At 39.3% G+C, this 18,451-nt stretch overlaps 1 protein-coding gene across 1 annotated transcript in view; it reads left to right on the plus strand.

The window, feature by feature from the left end:
- DUSP22 (dual specificity phosphatase 22) overlaps nt 1–18,451 on the plus strand; it is a 67,805-nt gene that overhangs the window by 38,926 nt on the left and 10,428 nt on the right. The window contains 1 exon segment of the mRNA XM_079147303.1: nt 6,941–6,990. Within this exon segment, the coding sequence (XP_079003429.1) occupies nt 6,941–6,990 (50 nt within the window).

Consider the following 18,451-nt stretch of genomic DNA (forward strand, 5'->3'; position numbering starts at 1 on the left):
ACAGAGGAGATCATATTTATCTTCAGTGTGATTGTCTACAGTAATTCCTTTGAGAATTTTGCTGTGGTACTAACAATAAAAAAGAGGGGGCAAAGAATCTTGCCCCCTTGACCTTACTGTTTTTTTATGCTGTCGTCTGTTTCTTACTCCATAGATATACATATGTACTTTCTGAACATAATTTCTAGAGATGTGATTTTGACTTCTGCTTTTTACCTTCAATATGTTTCTACAAATGTTCTAGGCTGTGTGTAATTCTTAATTGAGGAGAAACATTAATCAAAATGCAGGGCCAGGTGCTGCATTTGGCTCACACACACGTACTTGAGGTGGCACTCTTTATAAGCCTTCTGTGGAATAGAGACACTCAAAGAGAAGCCTGTATAAAGGAGACTTGAGATGGTCCAACTGCAGTGAGTGTACAAGAGCAATTTTAAGTCAGCAGTTGCCATCTCTTGGATCTGTGACTTTCAAGAGTCCAGGCTAATTTTTTCAGCGTTTACTTACTGTTAGGTTTAGATACAAGTACAGAAGTCATCAGATTTACAGAGACAGAAAGGAGAGGGTAGTTGTAAGGGCTGGGAATAGGAGGAATGGGGAGTTAGTTGAATGAGTACAGAGTTGCAGTTTTGGAAGATGAGAAAGTTTAGAGATAGTGATGATGGTTGTACAACCATGTGGATGTACTTTATTGCCATGACAATGATCAAGATGGTATCTGGGGTCAATGGCACATGCCTGTAGTTCCAGCTTCTTGGGAGGCTAAAGCAGGAGGATTGCTTGAGTCCAGGTGTTCAAGATCAGCCTGGGCAGCATTGTTTGACTCCATCTCAAAAAAATAATCATAAAAATAAACAAAATGATCAAATGGTAAGTTTATGTGTGTTTTGCCACGATTTAAAAAAAAAAAAAAAAAAAAAAAAAAAAAGTACCATGAGTGGTTTTCTTCAAAGGAAGAAGCCCCTTTCTTGTTTGTTTTTGTAACTGTGTATAAGCTGTGGCCTACCTTCTGATCAGGTGAGGGTATTCCAAATTTAAATTTTGTTTTAAATTTTATTTTTCTCTTTGGGGGCCAGTTTTTTCTGGAATTTGGTAAAATTAGATTATGATAGGTTCTCTCACTTGTTCCACTCAACTCACTGATGGGTGTTTGATAATCAGTAGGAAGAGAGTTTGTGTGTAGGTATGTATATGTAAACTATGAAGGCCACACATATGTGTAGGTATATGTATGTAAACTAGGAACACCAGCTCAACACTTCCCCAACACTTCCTAAATGGACTTACATGTCAAAGAAAAGATGATCTCTGTTGGAGGAACCCCCTTGGGTTGGCCTGTGCTGTGTCTGGTACTGGATAGGCTAAGATGAGAAACCAAGGGTCCTAATCATGATATTTTTGTTGGCAGCTAAAATAACTTTTCCATTGTGTGAATGTCCTGGTTTTGGTCCCTTTGGGAACTTACTCCCCTCCTACTTATATTTTAAAATAGGCTCCTGCAGGGATGCACTTACAGTCTTTTTATAAAAATAGACACATAAGAAATAAAGATACATATGGGGTACAATGTGACATTTCATGATATGTATACAGTGTATCTATCATATGAGGGTAACTGGCATATCCTCTGACAGTTGTTTTTAGTGTTGATAACAGTTAAAATCCACTCTACTAGATGTTTTGAAATAACACAATTATTTATTGCCAACCATCATTATACTACTATGCTGTAGACCATTAAAGTGATTTCTCCTATTCTACTGTTCCCTGTACCCACTTACCATCCTCTCTGTCACCCCCTCCCCCATACCCTTCCAAGGCTCTGGGAACCACTAAACTACTCTCCGCTTCTACATGTAAGATCATGCAGGTTTTCTCTGCCCCTGACTTACTTTACTTAACATACTGTCTGCCAGGTCCATCCACATTGCTGCAAATGATGAGACAAAAGATCTACTCCATAGCTGACTTTTAATGAAAGAATGAGAGGGCTAGATTTTTCTTTTGAAAAGTAGAATGTCAACTGAGTTTTTCAGAAGACTCTCACAATGTTTCAGAAAGAGAAAAACAGTTTTAGAAATTGTACTTGAAACAAGCGAGAGTTTGATCTCTTTTCTAGTCTTATAATCAGAATCTCAGCCCTGCTTTTCAAAGTTCATGCCTGTGTATCGTTTTAAGTGTAGTCTTTAGTTTCAGGCCCAAAGAAAGGCCCAAACTTTACTTTTGGTGGTTACTATACTCATTGAAACAGAAAACTGAAAATATATTAAAACTTTAAAGAATATGGACTTGGACAGCTTTGACCTTTGGTTCACACAGAGCTTCTGGAAAACTTTCTGAACTCTCTTCTCAGCCCAGTGATGTCTATTATGTCTTTGAAACCCTAAGCACAAAAATGTCACCAGAAATCTTTCCTTGGCAATCAACTCCTAACCTTTTTACCTCTTTTCAGTGCTTTCCCAATTTTTACATTGCATGTCTTCATACTAATTGAAGTGATGTTTTGGTATAATGAATATTCAGTACATGATGAGGTTGCCTCAAAGTAGGTAGAGACTTTTTTTAAAATTCCTTCTCCTTTTCCTCTCTCTAGTGTCCACCTCATCAGTATTTCTGGACTTCTCTGGACATGTTAAGCCATTCAAAGGTCATATAATCCAAATAAATTAGCTGCTGTTCTTTCTTTGTCCACCACAGAAATCATGACAGTCTTAGAGCATCAGCAGGGCCCTTTCTATTAAACTGAGCTTGTTTTTTTATTCATTGCAATACAAAACAAGCCTTGTGCATTGAAAAGCCACAATGATATCTAATAGTTCCATAAAAATTTAATGTTAATTGACTTTCACCAGTCCACTTTTTCGAAACTTCAGGGAGAGTGCTGAGTTTTTATTTATTTACAATTTTAATTTCAAGGGAGAAGATAACCAGTTTCACTTTTATGCATTTTCAGGATATTAAGAGGTAACGTAAAGAAGTGAACACTGTGTAGCAAATGCTATACCCCCAGAAACATTGCTGTTTTTATTCCATTGTTTTCAGATTGTTCTAGAATTTTTATACTTTTTTTTAATCTATTAGCTTGCTATACTTTTATAAATTATAAATTACATAGCTATAATTTAGCTAAGCATACCCTACCCTTTATCTCTGTCTCTACAAATTTCACCACCAGGGAGCAATCCTTTATGCAAGTCATATTAGAAGAAGCATCTATTCCACATCACATTAAAACTTTAGTGCAATAACTTTGAGTCCAGCTTTCTTATGGCCCTGGGGTCTGTGTGCTGCTTTCTGAATTAGTAACTAACTGTCATTAATAGTGCACATGTGCAGGCATCTGATGCCTTTTTTAAGTAGCTCCAGTTCTGTAGTCTGTGGCCTTTAAGAGATCTTGCTTTGTTAATGACTAAACCAAGATAAATAGATATTCTTGGGCAGCAAGCAGCTGAACCTTTTTGACAGTTTGACTCCTGTGAATGAATTTGCATACTTCTTATTGTAGATTGCAGTGAAGTGGTTCTCATCCAGTTGTAGTAGACAGGAGGTAGGCTGGTGTCACTGGAGTGTGTATAGAAAGCATGCCCTTTGGCTGGGTGCAGTGGCAGAAGCCTGTAATCCCAGTGTCTCAGGAGACTGAGGCAGGAGGATCACAAATTCAAAGCCAGCCTCAGCAACTTAGCAAGACCCTGTCTCAAATTACAAAGGGGTGGGGATGTGGCTTGCTGGTTAAGTTCTCTAGGTTCAATCCCCAGTACCTAAAAGAAAACATACCCTTTATTTGCCTAGTGTGGCCTAAAACCCATTTTTTTCCATTTCTGTGGTCCCAGGATAAGGAATGAGTTTTTGACAATATTTCTTCCTTAGCACTATTGTGATCTTTGTAGGAATTGGTTTTCACTTTGTTTTCAGCACTCAGCAGACCTTTAGTGAACACCTGTCAGGTGTCATTCCAGGGAAGTTTATTATTATTGTTATTCTGTCTTTTTGAGAAAACTCAATTTTAAGTTTTATGTTCTCTGTCCAGCCTTAACAGCAGGGAGTCCCCAAACTTTGTTCCTCTTTAGAATTTGCACAGTAGGAAACTGTAGCTGTCACTTGCTCTTTCCAGCTATGCAGGTGAGGGGTCCTACACAACCAAAAGTTTCCTCCTCATCCTCTCTACCTCTGAAGGGAGAATACCCTTTGCCATCTTCCTGTGGTTGGCAGATTCTCCTGCCCCCTGACAGGGCTCTCCTGCTTTGTAGGACCAACCTCTGTCCTTTGTTGTACCAGGCAGCAACTAAGGGAATGTGCTTAAAAGAAGCACATTGTTTTCTACTGAACCTGCTGTTGGCATTATGGTGAAGGCTCTTAATAGGCAAAGAGCTATTTAACCTACCTCTGTCCATTTTTTTTTCTTCCTTTCATCATTTCTTTCTTCTCAGTACAAGACTGGACTGATTTTAGATTCTGCTCAAATGTAGATGTTATCTGTCAACATTTGTGACAGGCAGGCATTTTCCTTATTACAGAGCATTCTCTTTGGAGCCTTTGCTCTATTGAAGTTGCTGAGACTGCAAACAGCAGTAGCAGGGGAGATGGACACTTGAGAATCCTCCTGTCCCTCTGGAAGTATGGCCTGAAAGGAGGTTGGAGGAAGCATGTGGGAGGAAGGAATTTCACAAGCTCCTGGGCTGGATCCAATTGCCAACTCTCACTTAACAGGGGAAAAAAAAAAATCAGTCATTTCAATAGTGGCTGTAGGAAATGATTAGTGTATGTATCTAGACCAACAAGCTTGTTTGGACTCTATGGAGGCAAAGAACGAAATTACTTTTTTTTTTTTTTTTTTTTTTTTTCCTTGCAGTAGCATTTTCTTTTTAATAGTCTTGCCCTTTCCACCACAGCATAATACCTGTCTGGGTTTGGAGGGGCTTTAGAATGAGAGACAACTGATTGACATTCCCAGCAAAACACAGCCTCCAGAGAGTCCAGGAAAAAATAAGGACAGAGACAGAAGGAAGCTGGGTGTGGGGTGTGACAAGTGAAAGCTGAATGAGGAATAATCTACGGCTTCCCTTTCCTCTTCTGCCAGCTGATCAATAAATTCAACCATTAGCAAGCTAAAAGCCCATTTTATCTCAGATAAAATGTTCCCATTTGGGTAAGCAGCAGTAAAATTCATCTTCAAGAACCCAAGGAGCCTTTACTGGAATACATAATGATTGGCTACATGATTTGTAGTGGTTTTATCTTCAAATCATGATTAAATGATTTGGTTGTTTCTTCAAGATGGAAAAGCATACACAGAAACTGTGCAGGGGAAAAACTTTTTTTCTCACCTCTCCTAATTGTGAGATGGGGAACAGGGGTTTCCATCTGTCAGGTCAGATCTCCCTCTGAGTCAGTTTCAGCAGGAAGGGGTTTATTAAGAAGAAATGGTTGAAAGTTATGGTGTGCTCAGCAAAGCTGGAGAAATAGGCTTTAAAACTGAAGTTCTAGAACAATAGCAGACCTGATCACACAGCAGCCAGATGAGCTCCAGAGCCCACTCTGCCACCACCTGCACCTGCAAAGCTTACACCCTTCACCAACTTGTCCCTTCCCCTTTCCTGCCCACAAGTTCCAAGTCCATCTCCTCGGTGTCAGATCAATGAAAACTGATCATGTGTCTTCACCCTAAGCAGCAGGGGAAATGCAGAATGGAGTTCCTCATCCCATATTGGAAAAGTCAGATTCATACTGTAAGGAACTAGCAAAGTGTGGATTAAAATGTTCCTTCCAAGATTATTATTACTAAATATAGCACATAAATTCCTAATGATAGGAGTTAGCAGAGTTTAATGAAAAATTAACAATCTTCTGAGAAATTTGGGGTTGCCTATATCACCATTCTGCATATCTGTCCTTTGTGTGTTCTCGTTTATTGGTTATTTTTCTAATTTCAAATGTTTTTACCTTTATTTTCTGAGACATGACTGTATTCTGCGGTATTAGGCAATTACAGTAGGAAGGGTTTTTTTTTTTTTTTTTTTTTTTTCCCCCCGATACTGAGGATTGAACCCAGGGCCTTCTGCTTGCAAGACAAGCACTCTACCAACTGAGCTATATCCCCAACCCCATCTAATTCTTTAGACATATTCTCCTGCAACTATTACTGAGATTTTTATATTTTATATTTTTACTTGATATGGAAGACCTCTTGAACTATCACATCAGTCCCTCTGATAGAGCAATGAGACTGGTTTTTGATAATCTCAAATTTAGCATGATTTTTGAAGCACAAATTTACATAAACTTTTTTTTATTTTATAGAGAACTAGATGAAGTTTTTTTGTTTTGTTTTGTTTTTTCAAATTAAGCCATTATTTTTAAAGAGAAATGTTAATTTGGTACCCAACTTACTGTTCTGGAAAACAGGCAAAATGAAGCAAATTATTTCAAAGGATATAAAACTCCTATTGGTAAAATTGTAGCTGTCATGATACTAAAATTAACATAGAAAGCTATAATATGACAATACAGTTTTCAACCATTGTGCTAAAGTTTTGACTAACAGTGCTTCCTTTTTGAATTTTCAGGATCCTAAATGACATATATAGAAAATATGGGATGTGTACAAGTATCTAAGACAATAGTTTTGAAACTTGTTGACACTCATCGAAAAGTACTGTTATCACTTTATTGAAGTTCTTTGAATTTTGTCTAAACCTACAAGCTGTTTGCAAACTAGACCATGAATATTTATAGGCAAGACCACAGAAAAGAACCAGGAACTTTAATTAGTTTTTCTCCAGTTCCTTGGCAACAAAAGACGAATGAAAAACTTCTCCTTTTCATTTTTTAAATTTTTTTTTACTTTTTGACCTGAGTAAATAGTTATAGTTTCTTCAAATATTTTTATCTGCTGACTATAATATTTTCATTTTTATTTATATATATTTTTATCATTTTACAGGGAGTTAAATACCTGTGTATTCCAGCAGCAGATTCACCATCTCAAAACCTGTAAGTTTTTTGTTTTCCTATATTATCTGGAAATACTAAAAATGAATACTGGACTGTAAAGTCACATAAGTAAAGGACTGTGAGAGCCAAGGGGACCCTTTAGTCCCTACCCAACTTTGTCCCAGAGAAAAAGTAACAAGTCAACCTGCAGAGTTCCAGCTGGCAGCTTGATGGATGGAATGTCCACAAGAAGGATCTAATTTTTAAAAAGGATACCTGAAACCAAACCTTTAGCATGCTCATCTTTTCTCTACCAGCAAATCCCTGCTGTTATATATAATTGGAGTACACCAATAAAAATAAATTTAAAGAAAATTATGAGTTTTGTCTGAAGCAGAACTGTCCAATAGAAATCTAGTGTGAGCCACAGGAACACAAATGTAAGCCACATGAATAATTTTAAACTTCCCAGAAATCACAGCTTAAAAAGCAAAAAGAAATAAACAACATGAATTCTAATAATATATTTTAATTAACTCAGTCTATCTGAAATACGAGCATTTCAGTAAGTTCTCAATATAATAAGTTTATAAGATATTTTTGGATTATTTTATTGTACTTTGTCTCAGGAATCTGGTGTGCTCTTTCACACTAACAGCTCATCTTATCTTGAACTGTCTTAATTTTAAGTGCTCAATAGCCACATGGGATAGTGACCATCATGTGGAAAAGCACAGTTTTAAAGCCTGTCCAAGTTGGATGAATAGATCTTTCCAGTTTAGGAAAATCCAGTCCTCTATTTCTTCACAGTTAAAGACATCTTTATGTCATTTTGATCCTTTTTGTACCTATAAAGAAAGATTCACAATTGTTACCCTTTCCAGATAGCAACAGTCATGTGAAGAGTGATAATATTAGGTTTTATCAGGGAAGGGGCAGGGTTCCAGAGACCCACAGCAGTTATGACTGTAACATTAACCCTTTACTGTCCAGAAATGACCCCAGGAAAGACATGACAGGCAATAGATTATAGTATCCTGAAGCATGGATTTTTCCCTTTGCAGACCAACAGGCTGGGTACAGAAATTCTTAGCCATGCCAAACCAGCAGATGAGCACAGCCTCTGATTTCAGACTGGCCCAGTGCTGGACATTAGGGGTCAAATGCACAATAACCCTCCTAGAATTATATGCTGTTGATTTCAAAGGAGCGTTGTAAGCTCTGATCATGCTTGGGAGTTTGGGGGTTCACAGCCTTGTCAGAATTCATCCCTCTTAGCTCCTGAGTGCTAGTGCATGCATACCCTATATATCAGTAGTATAAACCACATAACTTGTATTACCTGTCCAAAGAGACTGACCTCCCTGAAAGTCATCAGAGACTGGAACATCATTCCACCTTGAATTTTCACTGTAGAAGAGCAAAGAAATGCAAGAATTTTGTGATATCTACCTGTTTGAAGAAAATACAGGGCTAGACTCAGATAGGATGATGTGGGGAAGTATGAGGTGGCAGGGCAGTGGACAGGTGACATAGAGTTCAACCAAGAAAGGACGCTGTAGGTGGGAAGTTTCCACATTAACTCTTGATGCTTCACAGAAAAGTGAACCTTTAATATTGACCATGGTGGAGGAGAGATTGTACTAGGAAAACAAAGTAGTAAGCTGGCCCTGGAAGGAGGAGAAGTATTAGACTTCCTTGGTTACTAGTCGTGTCAAGAAACAGAAGTGGTTGGAAGGGCCTGGTCTGTACGGAAGGAAGTGAGCCACTGCCTTTCTCTGAAGCCCACAGCATTCTTCTGCCCATGTTTTGGTGACTAATTTTAGAATAGTTGCTTTACTCTTATCTTGAACCAAAATTCTGCCATACTACTGAACTTGTCAATAGGTGATGGGAAGTTTGATTCTATAAAAAAAATCACATTTTAACCCATTCAGGGTCAATCAACTGTCAGGGCAGATGCCCACCTGTCCTGCTGCCCCAATATATCACCTTTCTTAGGAGTTGAGTGTTATCTTCAAAGTCCTAGACAATGATCTTATTTAAGCATTGTGGATTCTGCATTTTAGACAAGTAAGAATAGACCTAGATGTCCAAAGATCTAAAACCAGTTTGATCTGTCTCAGGCAAGTCATTTTAACCCATCTACATCTCAGTTTCTTCCATATGGAAAATGACTGCCTTTAGGATTTGAAGGGGCACGATCAGCATATGTATGTAAATGTATTCTCCATGACCTCAAGGCGCTTTAAAAAATAAGGGTTTATTTCTACTTAAAGTGTATTCGTGTGTCTTAAGAGTTACAGAAAAGATTGTTGAAATAACAAGCTTTGGTGCCCAGGAAGCCCATTTATTACTTGGAAGATATACTCACATGGAAGGACAAAGCAGACAGAGGATAAAACAGCTTTCTCTTCAAGTTCCAGGGTCTCATGGGTCATTTGAAATCTTCTAACAAAATTAGCCCAAACACAGTCATTTCTGCGCCTTAAGGACTACTCCTAAGGTTTAATTAGCACTTTCATATCCCAAATATGTAAAGCAGTCCTGTGAAGCTTAGTCGTTCACCTCTTAACCCTTTTCTTGTATTTGAATGAAAGTGTGACTGGAATCCCAATTCTAGCAGGCTTGGGGCGTTTTGGAGCTGATGGGCAGAGAATGTGCTCGCATTGCTGTTTCTTGTGAAGTCTGACAGTAGTAAAACTTCTCTTTTGGTTGGAAAAGGAAGTCAAGACCATAATTCATCAAAAGGGTTGGAAAGATGGACATCGTACAACTGGGAGTCTTGCTTATAGGCACTTGCATGGCTCTTTGGGGAAACTTTTGTTGTTAGTTCATTGGTAACAGCAAAGCTTATGTGTATGGAGTGCTTTGGACACCTTAATTCCCATGGCTCTAAATATTATTACTGTTTTGAAGTTACATGGAGATTGTGGAGTTGAGTTTGAAACTTCGAAGTATATACAGTTTGTTCAGAGATAGCCTATCAAAGAACTTGAGTTTGCTTTACATATTTTAAGTGTTCCACTGAGAAGCATTACATTCTTAATGGTGAGAGTCTTAGGTCTGTTCTCTGTTGCTGTAACAAAATATCTAGGACTGGGTAATTTATACAGAAAAGAGGTTTATTTTGGCTTACAGTTCTGGAGTCAAAATCCAAGGTTGGGCCACCATATCTGGTGAGGACTAATGCTGCTTCCATAATATGGCAGAAAGAGGAAGGACAAGCAAGTGTATACAGAAAAGAGAAAAGGGGGCCAGACTTTTGAGACACCTAACCATTCCTGTGAGAAAAGCATTAATCCATTTTTGAAGGCTCTGTCCCTATCGTCCAAACACCTCCTGCCAGACCCCACCTTCTTTGTTTTTTTTTTTATTTTATTGTAAACAAATGGGATACATATTGTTTCTCTGTTTGTACATGGCATAAAGGCATACCATTTGTGTAATCATAAATTTACATAGAGTAATATTGTTTGATTCATTGTTATTTTTTCCCTTCCCCCCTCCCCTCCCATCCCTCTTTTCCTTCTATACAGAGCTTCCTTCCTTCATACTTGCCCCCCCTCCCTAACCCTAACCCTCCTTATCCATAACCCTAAACCTAACCCTAACCCTAACGCTAAACCCTCCCACCCCCATTATATGTCCTCATCTGCTTATCAGCGAGATCATTCAACCTTTAGTTTTTTGAGATTGGCTTATCTCACTTAGCATGATATTCTCCAATTTCATCCATTTGCCTGCAAATGCCATAATTTTATCATTCTTCATGGCAGAGTAATATTCCATTGTATATATATGCCACAGTTTCTTTATCCATTCATCAAATGAAGGGCATCTAGGTTGGTTCCACAGTCTGGCTATTGTGAATTGAGCAGCTATGAACATTGATGTGGCTATATCTCTGTAGTATGCTGATTTTAAGTCCTTTGGGTATAGGCCAAGGAGTGGGATAGCTGGGTCAAATGGAGGGTCCATTCCAAGTTTTCTAAGGAATCTCCACACTGCTTTCCAGAGTGGCTGCACTAATTTGCAGTCCCACCAGCAATGTATGAGTGTACCTTTCTCCCCACATCCTCACCAACACCTGTTGTTGCTCATATTCTTGATAATCGCCATTCTAATTGGGGTGAGATGGAATCTTAGGGTGGTTTTGATTTGCATTTCTCTTATTACTAGAGATGTTGAGCATTTTTCCATATGTTTGTTGATTGCTTGTAGATCTTCTTCTGTGAAGTGTCTATTCATTTCCTTAGCCCATTTGTCGATTGCATTATTTGAATTCTTGGAGTAGAGTTTTTTGAGTTCTTTATAGATTCTGGAGATTAGTGCTCTATCTGAAGTATGATTGGCAAAGATTTTCTCCCACTCTGTAGGCTCTTTCTTCCCATTGCTGATAGTTTCCTTTGCTGACAGAAAGCTTTTTAGTTTGAATCTATCCCAGTTATTGATTCTTGCTTTTATTTCTTGTGCTATGGTAGTCCTGTTAAGGAGGTCTGGTCCTAAGCCGACATGTTGAAGATCTGGACCTACTTTTTCTTCTATAATCTGCAGGGTCTCTGGTCTGATTCCGAGGTCCTTAATCCATTTTGAGTTTAGTTTCGTGCATGCTGAGGGATATGGGTTTAGTTTCATTCTGTTGCATATGGATTTCCAATTCTCCCAGCACCATTTGTTGAAGAGGCTATCTTTTCTCCATTGCATATTTTTGGCCCCTTTGTCTAGTATGAGAAAATTGTATTTATTTTGGTTTGTGTCCGTGTCCTCTATTCTGTACCATTGATCTACCTTTCTATTTTGGTACCAATACCATGCTGTTTTTGTTACTATTGCTTTGTAGTAGAGTTGAAGATCTGGTATTGCAATACCCCCTGTTTCACTCTTCCTGCTAAGGATTGCTTTAGCTATTCTGGGTTTCTTATTCTTCCAGATGAATTTCATAATTGCTTGCTCTATTTCTGTAAGGTACGTCATTGGGATTTAATTGGAATTGTATTGAATTTGTATAGCGCTTTAGGCAGTATGGCCATTTTGACAATATTAATTCTTCCTATCCAAGAACATGGAAGATCTTTCCATCTTCTAAGGTGTTCTTTAATTTCTTTCCTTAGTGTTCTGTAGTTCTCATTGTAGAGGTCTTTCACCTCTTTTGTGAGATTGATTCCCAAGTATTTTATTTTTTTCGAGGCTATTGTGAATGGGATAGTTTTCCTAATTTCTCTTTCTGAAGATTCATCACTTATGTATAAAATGCATTGGATTTATGAGCATTGATCTTGTAACCTGCTACTTTACTGAATTCACTTATGAGTTCTAAGAGTTTTCTGGTGGAATTTCCAGGTTCCTCTAAATATATAATCATGTCATCAGCGAACAGGGATAGTTTGAGTTCTTCTTTTCCAATTTGTATCCCTTTAATTTCTTTGGTTTATCTAATTGCTCTGGCTACAGTCTCAAGAACGATGTTGAATAGAAGTGGTGAAAGAGGGCATCCCTGCCTTGTTCCAGTTTTTAGGGGGAATGCTTTCAGTTTTTCACCATTTAGAATGATATTAGCCATGGGCTTAGCATAAATGGCCTTTACATTGATGAGGAATGTTCCCACTATCCCTATTTTTTCTAGTGTTTTGAACATGAAGGTGTGCTGTATTTTATCAAATGCTTTTTCTGCATCTATTGAAATAATCATGTGATTCTTGACTTTAAGTCTATTGATATGGTGAATGACATTTATTGATTTCCTGATGTTGAACCAACCTTGCATCCCTGGGATAAAACCCACTTGATCATGGTGCACTATCTTTTTAATATGTTTTTGTATGCGATTTGCTAAAATTTTGTTGAGAATTTTTGCGTCAATGTTCATTAAGGATATTGGTCTGAAATTTTCTTTCCTTGATTAGTCTCTGTCTGGTTTAGGTATCAGTGTGATATTGGCTTCATAGAATGAGTTTGGGAGGGTTCCCTCCTCTTCTATTTTATGGAATACTTTGAGAAGTATTGGAATGAGCTCTTCTTTAAAGGTTTTGTAGAACTCGGCTGAGAACCCATCTGGTCCCGGACTTTTCTTTGTTGGTAGGCTTTTGATGACTTCTTCTATTTCAGTACTTGAAATTGGTCTATTTAAACTGTGTATGTCCTCCTCGTTCAGTTTAGGCAATTCATATGTCTCTAGAAACCTGTTGATGTCTTCGAGGTTTTCTGTTTTGTTGGAGTATAGATTTTCAAAATAGCTTCTAATTTTGTTTTGTATTTCAATCCTGTCTGTTGTGATATTTCCTTGTTCATTCCGAATTTTAGTGATTTGGGTTTTCTCTCGTCTTCTCTTTGTTAGTGTGGCTAAGGGTTTATCAATTTTGTTTATTTTTTCAAAGAACCAGCTATTTATTTTGTCAATTTTTTGTATTGTTTCTTTTGTTTCAATTTCATTGATTTCAGCTCTGAGTTTAACTATTTCCTGTCTTCTACTTTTGGTGCTGGTCTGTTCTTTTTCTAGGGCTTTGAGCTGTAGTGTTAGGTCGTTTATTTGTTGAGTTTTACTTCTTTTATTAAATGCGCTCCATGAAATAAATTTCCCTCTAAGTACTGCTTTCATAGTGTCCCAGAGATTTTGATATGATGTTTCTTTGTTCTCATTTACCTCTAAGAATTTTTTAATTTCCTTCCTAATATCTTCTGTTATCCATTCATCATATAATAGCATATTGTTTAATCTCCAGATGTTGGAATAGTTTCTGTGTTTTACTCTTTCATTTATTTCTAACTTCAATCCATTATGATCTGATAGAATACATGGTAGTGTCTCTATCTTCTTGTTTTTGCTAACATTAGCTTTGTGGCATAATATATGGTCTATTTTAGAGAAGGATCCATGTGCTGCTGAGAAGAAAGTGTATTCGCTCTTGGTTGGATGGTCTATTCTATAAATGTCCGTTAAGTCTAAATTATTGATTGTGTTATTGAGATCTATGGTTTCTTTGTTCAATTTTTGTCTGGAAGATCTGTCCAGTGGTGAGAGTGGCGTGTTAAAATCACCTAATATTATTGTGTTATGGTCTATTTGGTTTCTGAAATTGAGAAGGATTTGTTTGACATACATGGATGAGCCACTGTTTGGGGCATAGATGTTTATGATTGTTATATCTTGCTGATTTCTGCTTCCCTTAAGCAGTATGAAATGACCTTCTTTATCCCTTCTGACTAACTTTGGCTTGAAGTCCACATTATCTGATATGAGGATGGATACTCCAGCTTTTTTGCTGAGTCCATGTGCATGGTATGTTTTTCCCCATCCTTTCACCTTTAGTCTATGGGTATCTTTTTCTATGAGGTGAGTCTCTTGCAGGCAACATATTGTTGGATCTTTCTTTTTAATCCAATCTGCCAGTCTATGTCTTTTGATTGATGAATTCAAGCCATTAACATTCAGGGTTATATTGAGATATGATTTGGTTTCCCGGTCATTTGGTTCATTTTTTAAATTTTATTTATTTATTTGTTTGACACAACTTGGCTCCTCCTTTATTTGACAGTTCCTTTAGAATAATTCCTCCCTTTGCTGATTTGCTTCTTTGTTTTTCATCTCTTCCTCATGGAATATTTTGCTGAGAATGTTCTGTAATGCTGGCTTTCTTTTTGTAAATTCTTTTAGCTTTTGTTTATCTTGGAAGGATTTTATTTCAGCGTCAAATTTGAAGGTAAGTTTTGCTGGGTATAAGATTCTTGGTTGGCATCCATTTTCTTTCAGGGCTTGAAAAATGTTGTTCCAGGCCCTTCTAGCTTTTAGGGTCTGGATTGAAAAATCTGCTGATATGCGTATTGGTTTCCCCCTGAATGTAATTTGGTTCTTTTCTCTCACAGCCTTTAAAATTCTGTCTTTATTTTGTATGTTCGGTATTTTCATTATAATGTGCCTTGGTGTGGGTCTGTTGTAATTTTGTGTATTTGGAGTCCTATAAGCCTCTTGAACTCGATTTTCCATTTCATTCTTCAGATTTGGGAAATTTTCTGATATTATTTCATTGAATAGATTGTTCATTCCTTTAGTTTGTTTCTCTAAGCCTTCCTCAATCCCAGTAATTCTTAAATTTGGCCTTTTCATGATATCCCATAGTTCTTGTAGATTCTGTTCATGATCTCTTACCATCTTCTCTGTTCAACTTTGTTTTCAAGGTTAAATATTTTGTCTTCAATGTCTGAGGTTCTGTCTTCCAGGTGTTCTATCCTATTGGATATGCTTTCTATGGAGTTCTTAATCTGGTTTATTGTTTCCTTCATGTCAAGGATTTCTGTTTGGTTTTTTTTTCAATATCTCTAACTCTTTATTGAAATGATCTTTTGCTTCCTGTATTTGCTCTTTTAACTGTCGATTGGTGCGATCATTCAATGCCTGCATTTGCTCTTTCATCTCATCGTTTGCTTCCCTGATCATTTTAATTATGTTCAATCTGAACTCCTTTTCTGTCATTTCTTCTGCCATGCTGTCATTGGGTTTTATTGATGTAACATCTAGATTTGTTGGCAGCATTTTCTTTCCTTGTTTTCTCATATTGTTCAGGTATCAGTGGACCGCTGAGATATTGCAGATTTCCCTTATTGACTTACAATGTCCCTGAAGATTTCTATATATATCCCCTCTTAGCCTTCAGTAGGCTGAAGTCTTGGAGGAAGTTGATAACGCGGTGCTCCACAAGGAATCTGCCTCTCTAGGAGTGGTGGCCTTCAGGTGGGGTATATTCCCTGCTAGTGGGCAGAGGTGTCTCCACTTGTTGACCAATGGTCATCCAACGGGGAACTAGGCTGCCGGCTGAGGCAAGGCCTGTTTGGGCCTGTGTCTCTGGTTTTACCGTCCTTGTGGGGAAACCTCACCCAGCAGGGAAGACTCACCCGGTGGGGAGGTCTCCCTGGTCATTTCCCTCCTAGAGGTTCCCCTCAATTTACAGCTACCGCCTGGGTTGGGCTGCCTTCCTCTGCAAAGTTCCTATGGGCCTGGCCCTACCTCCTGAGCCTGGGAGCCTCACCCTTCGCAGATGAATCTCCTTAGGCTGCCCCTCCTCAGAGAATCTGTCCACAGGCCTGGAACCTTCGCTCCGCCCCTAAGCCTGTCTCTTTGTGGCTCTTCCACCAAGAAGCCGCCTAGATCCTGGGACCCTGCTCTGCACCTAATCTCCTGGCTATGTGGCCCCTCCTCTGAGCAGCCACCTGGGGCCCCGTACAATCTCTCTGAGTCCCAGAGACCCGCCACACGCCTCTTCCTCCAGACAGCCGCCCAGTATTCCGGTGTGGTCACTAGGAGTCCAGGCAACTCACTGTGTGCCTCCTCCTCCCACCGACCACCCGTAGCCCGGGGCAATCAATCACTCCGAGTCAAAATGACCCTCCCTGTTCCTCCTCCTCCTCCAGGTAACCCCCCGGGTGTTCAGGAGCGGTCACTCTGAGTGGCTCAGAATCCACGTGACCCGCTGCACGCGTCCTCTGGGCAGCCGCCCGGAGCTCTGGTGTGGCCACTGGAGACCAAGCAACCCACCGCGCTTCTCCTCCAGGCAGCCCCCCTGTGTTCAGGAGCGGTCACTTTAAGTCCAAACAACTCACCCCTCGCCTTCTCCTCTGAGCAGCCACCTGGAGCTCCAATGCAGTCACTGCGAGTCCAAACGCCCTGCTGCGCTCCTCCTCCTCCTCCTCCTACTCCTCCGGGCAGGCCCTGGTGTTCAGAAGTGGTCTGAGTCCAAACAGCTCGCCAAGCAACCCCTCCTCTGGCAACCGCCTGTAGCTCTGGTGCAGTCACTCCGAATCCAAGTGGCCCCGCTCCTCCTCCTCCTCGTCCTCAGGGCAGGCCCCGGTGTTCAGAAGCAGTCTGATTCCAAACAGCTCGCCACGCCGCTTCTCCTCTGGCAACCGCCTGTAGCTCTGGTATAGTCACTCCGAATCCAAGCGGCCACATTCCTCCTCCTCCTCCTCAGGGCAGGCCCCGGTGTCCTGAGTCCACACAGCTCTCCTTGCCGCTCCTCCCCTAGGCAGCCTCCGGAGCCCCAGTGGTGGCTCCGAGTCCCAGCGCTGTGCTGAGCGGCCTCCTCTCCGATGCTCCCAGTTGTCTGAGTTCACTGCTCCAGCGGGGGGAGGGGCTTCTCGCCGGCAGCTCTACTTCACAAAGTTCCCTGCGTTCCGGGACTACCGCCCCATCCGGGAAGCCTCCCCAATGGGAGAGACTCACCCGGCTGCTTTGAGTTGGTCCCAAGTCTCTCAATTTCTCCTCTTTTGAATCCTAAGTCCTGGAGCAACATGAAATGCAGCCACCCTCTAGGCCACCATCTTGAAAAACCCCAGACCCCACCTTCTAATACTGCTGCACTAATGTGATTAAGGCTCCAACACATGAATTTGCAGGGGCCACACTCAAATGATAGCAGTGAGAATGCTTTCATGATATAATCAAAGATTAACCTAAAGTTAATGCTTGGCTCTCTGTGACTTAATCTTTTAGAGTGTATTGTATTTATTACTCATCAAATATTAGGTGCTAATAATAAACCTTCACTTTCTGTATTATCAGCCAATGTGGATGATCAGGAAATAGATATTCTGAATGTTCTGTATAACAAAAACCAGAGAAATTATGTCTGTCACTTGTAAAGCATGCTCTGGGGAACCTAAACAATTAGAAATAGTAGCTCTTTAGTCTGACTTCCTTGCATTTCTGATGCCTAAGAGTTCCTCTATTCAGTGACAAAATAAATTCTGGAAAACTGTATTGTTTTAAACTTATATATCAATTTAAAATATGACTCCAATTTTGAGTATAATTTAACACTTTATATTCTAAATCTTACCCTACAAATCCCTAAACCAACAGGAATTATGGCTAATATGCTTAGTAAGAGGTATATGACCTTTGAAACTGACTGCTGTCACTTGACTGACAGTTGCTGCAAACTGCCCCAAAAGGTCAACTTTTTGTCTTGGCCTTAATCCTCAAGAATCTCCCTCTTTCATCTTCCAGGAACTTAAAATGCAGAAACCTGGTTTGAGATAACATTAAAATAAAATTTTAGCTCAGTTCCCCCAGCCACCTAGTCTTGCTAAGTCAGGAAATGTAAAGTTTAAGTTCTCAACATCCTAATAGCCCCACAGGCCCAGTGTGGTGTTTTGCATGATTTTGTTGTAATTAGAGGCATCCTCAAGTGTGTACTGAATGCACATACTGCTTGCTCCCCAAGTGGCAGGTGTTAAAGGATTAGTGAGTTTAACTTTTAGAAATATGCATTTGGTTTTGCTTTCTCTCTGGGCTTTCATAAATACGTCTTTTTTAATTTTCTCTCATCTACAAACTGCTTATCTCACAGGATTTTTATAGTATTAAGTGAGATGATATAAACAAAAATGTTTTTCATAAACACTAAGCATTTTCAAAAGTAAGATTATACTATCTACTCAAGTAAAGAGTACTAATGTAATTTGAGAATGAATGGTTGGTTGTATATTTGCTCATTGTTATTTCAGTATATATTAAATTGGTAATCAC

Source organism: Sciurus vulgaris (assembly GCF_902686455.1).
Source record: "Sciurus vulgaris genome assembly, chromosome: 7".
Taxonomy (NCBI): Eukaryota; Metazoa; Chordata; class Mammalia; order Rodentia; family Sciuridae; genus Sciurus; species Sciurus vulgaris.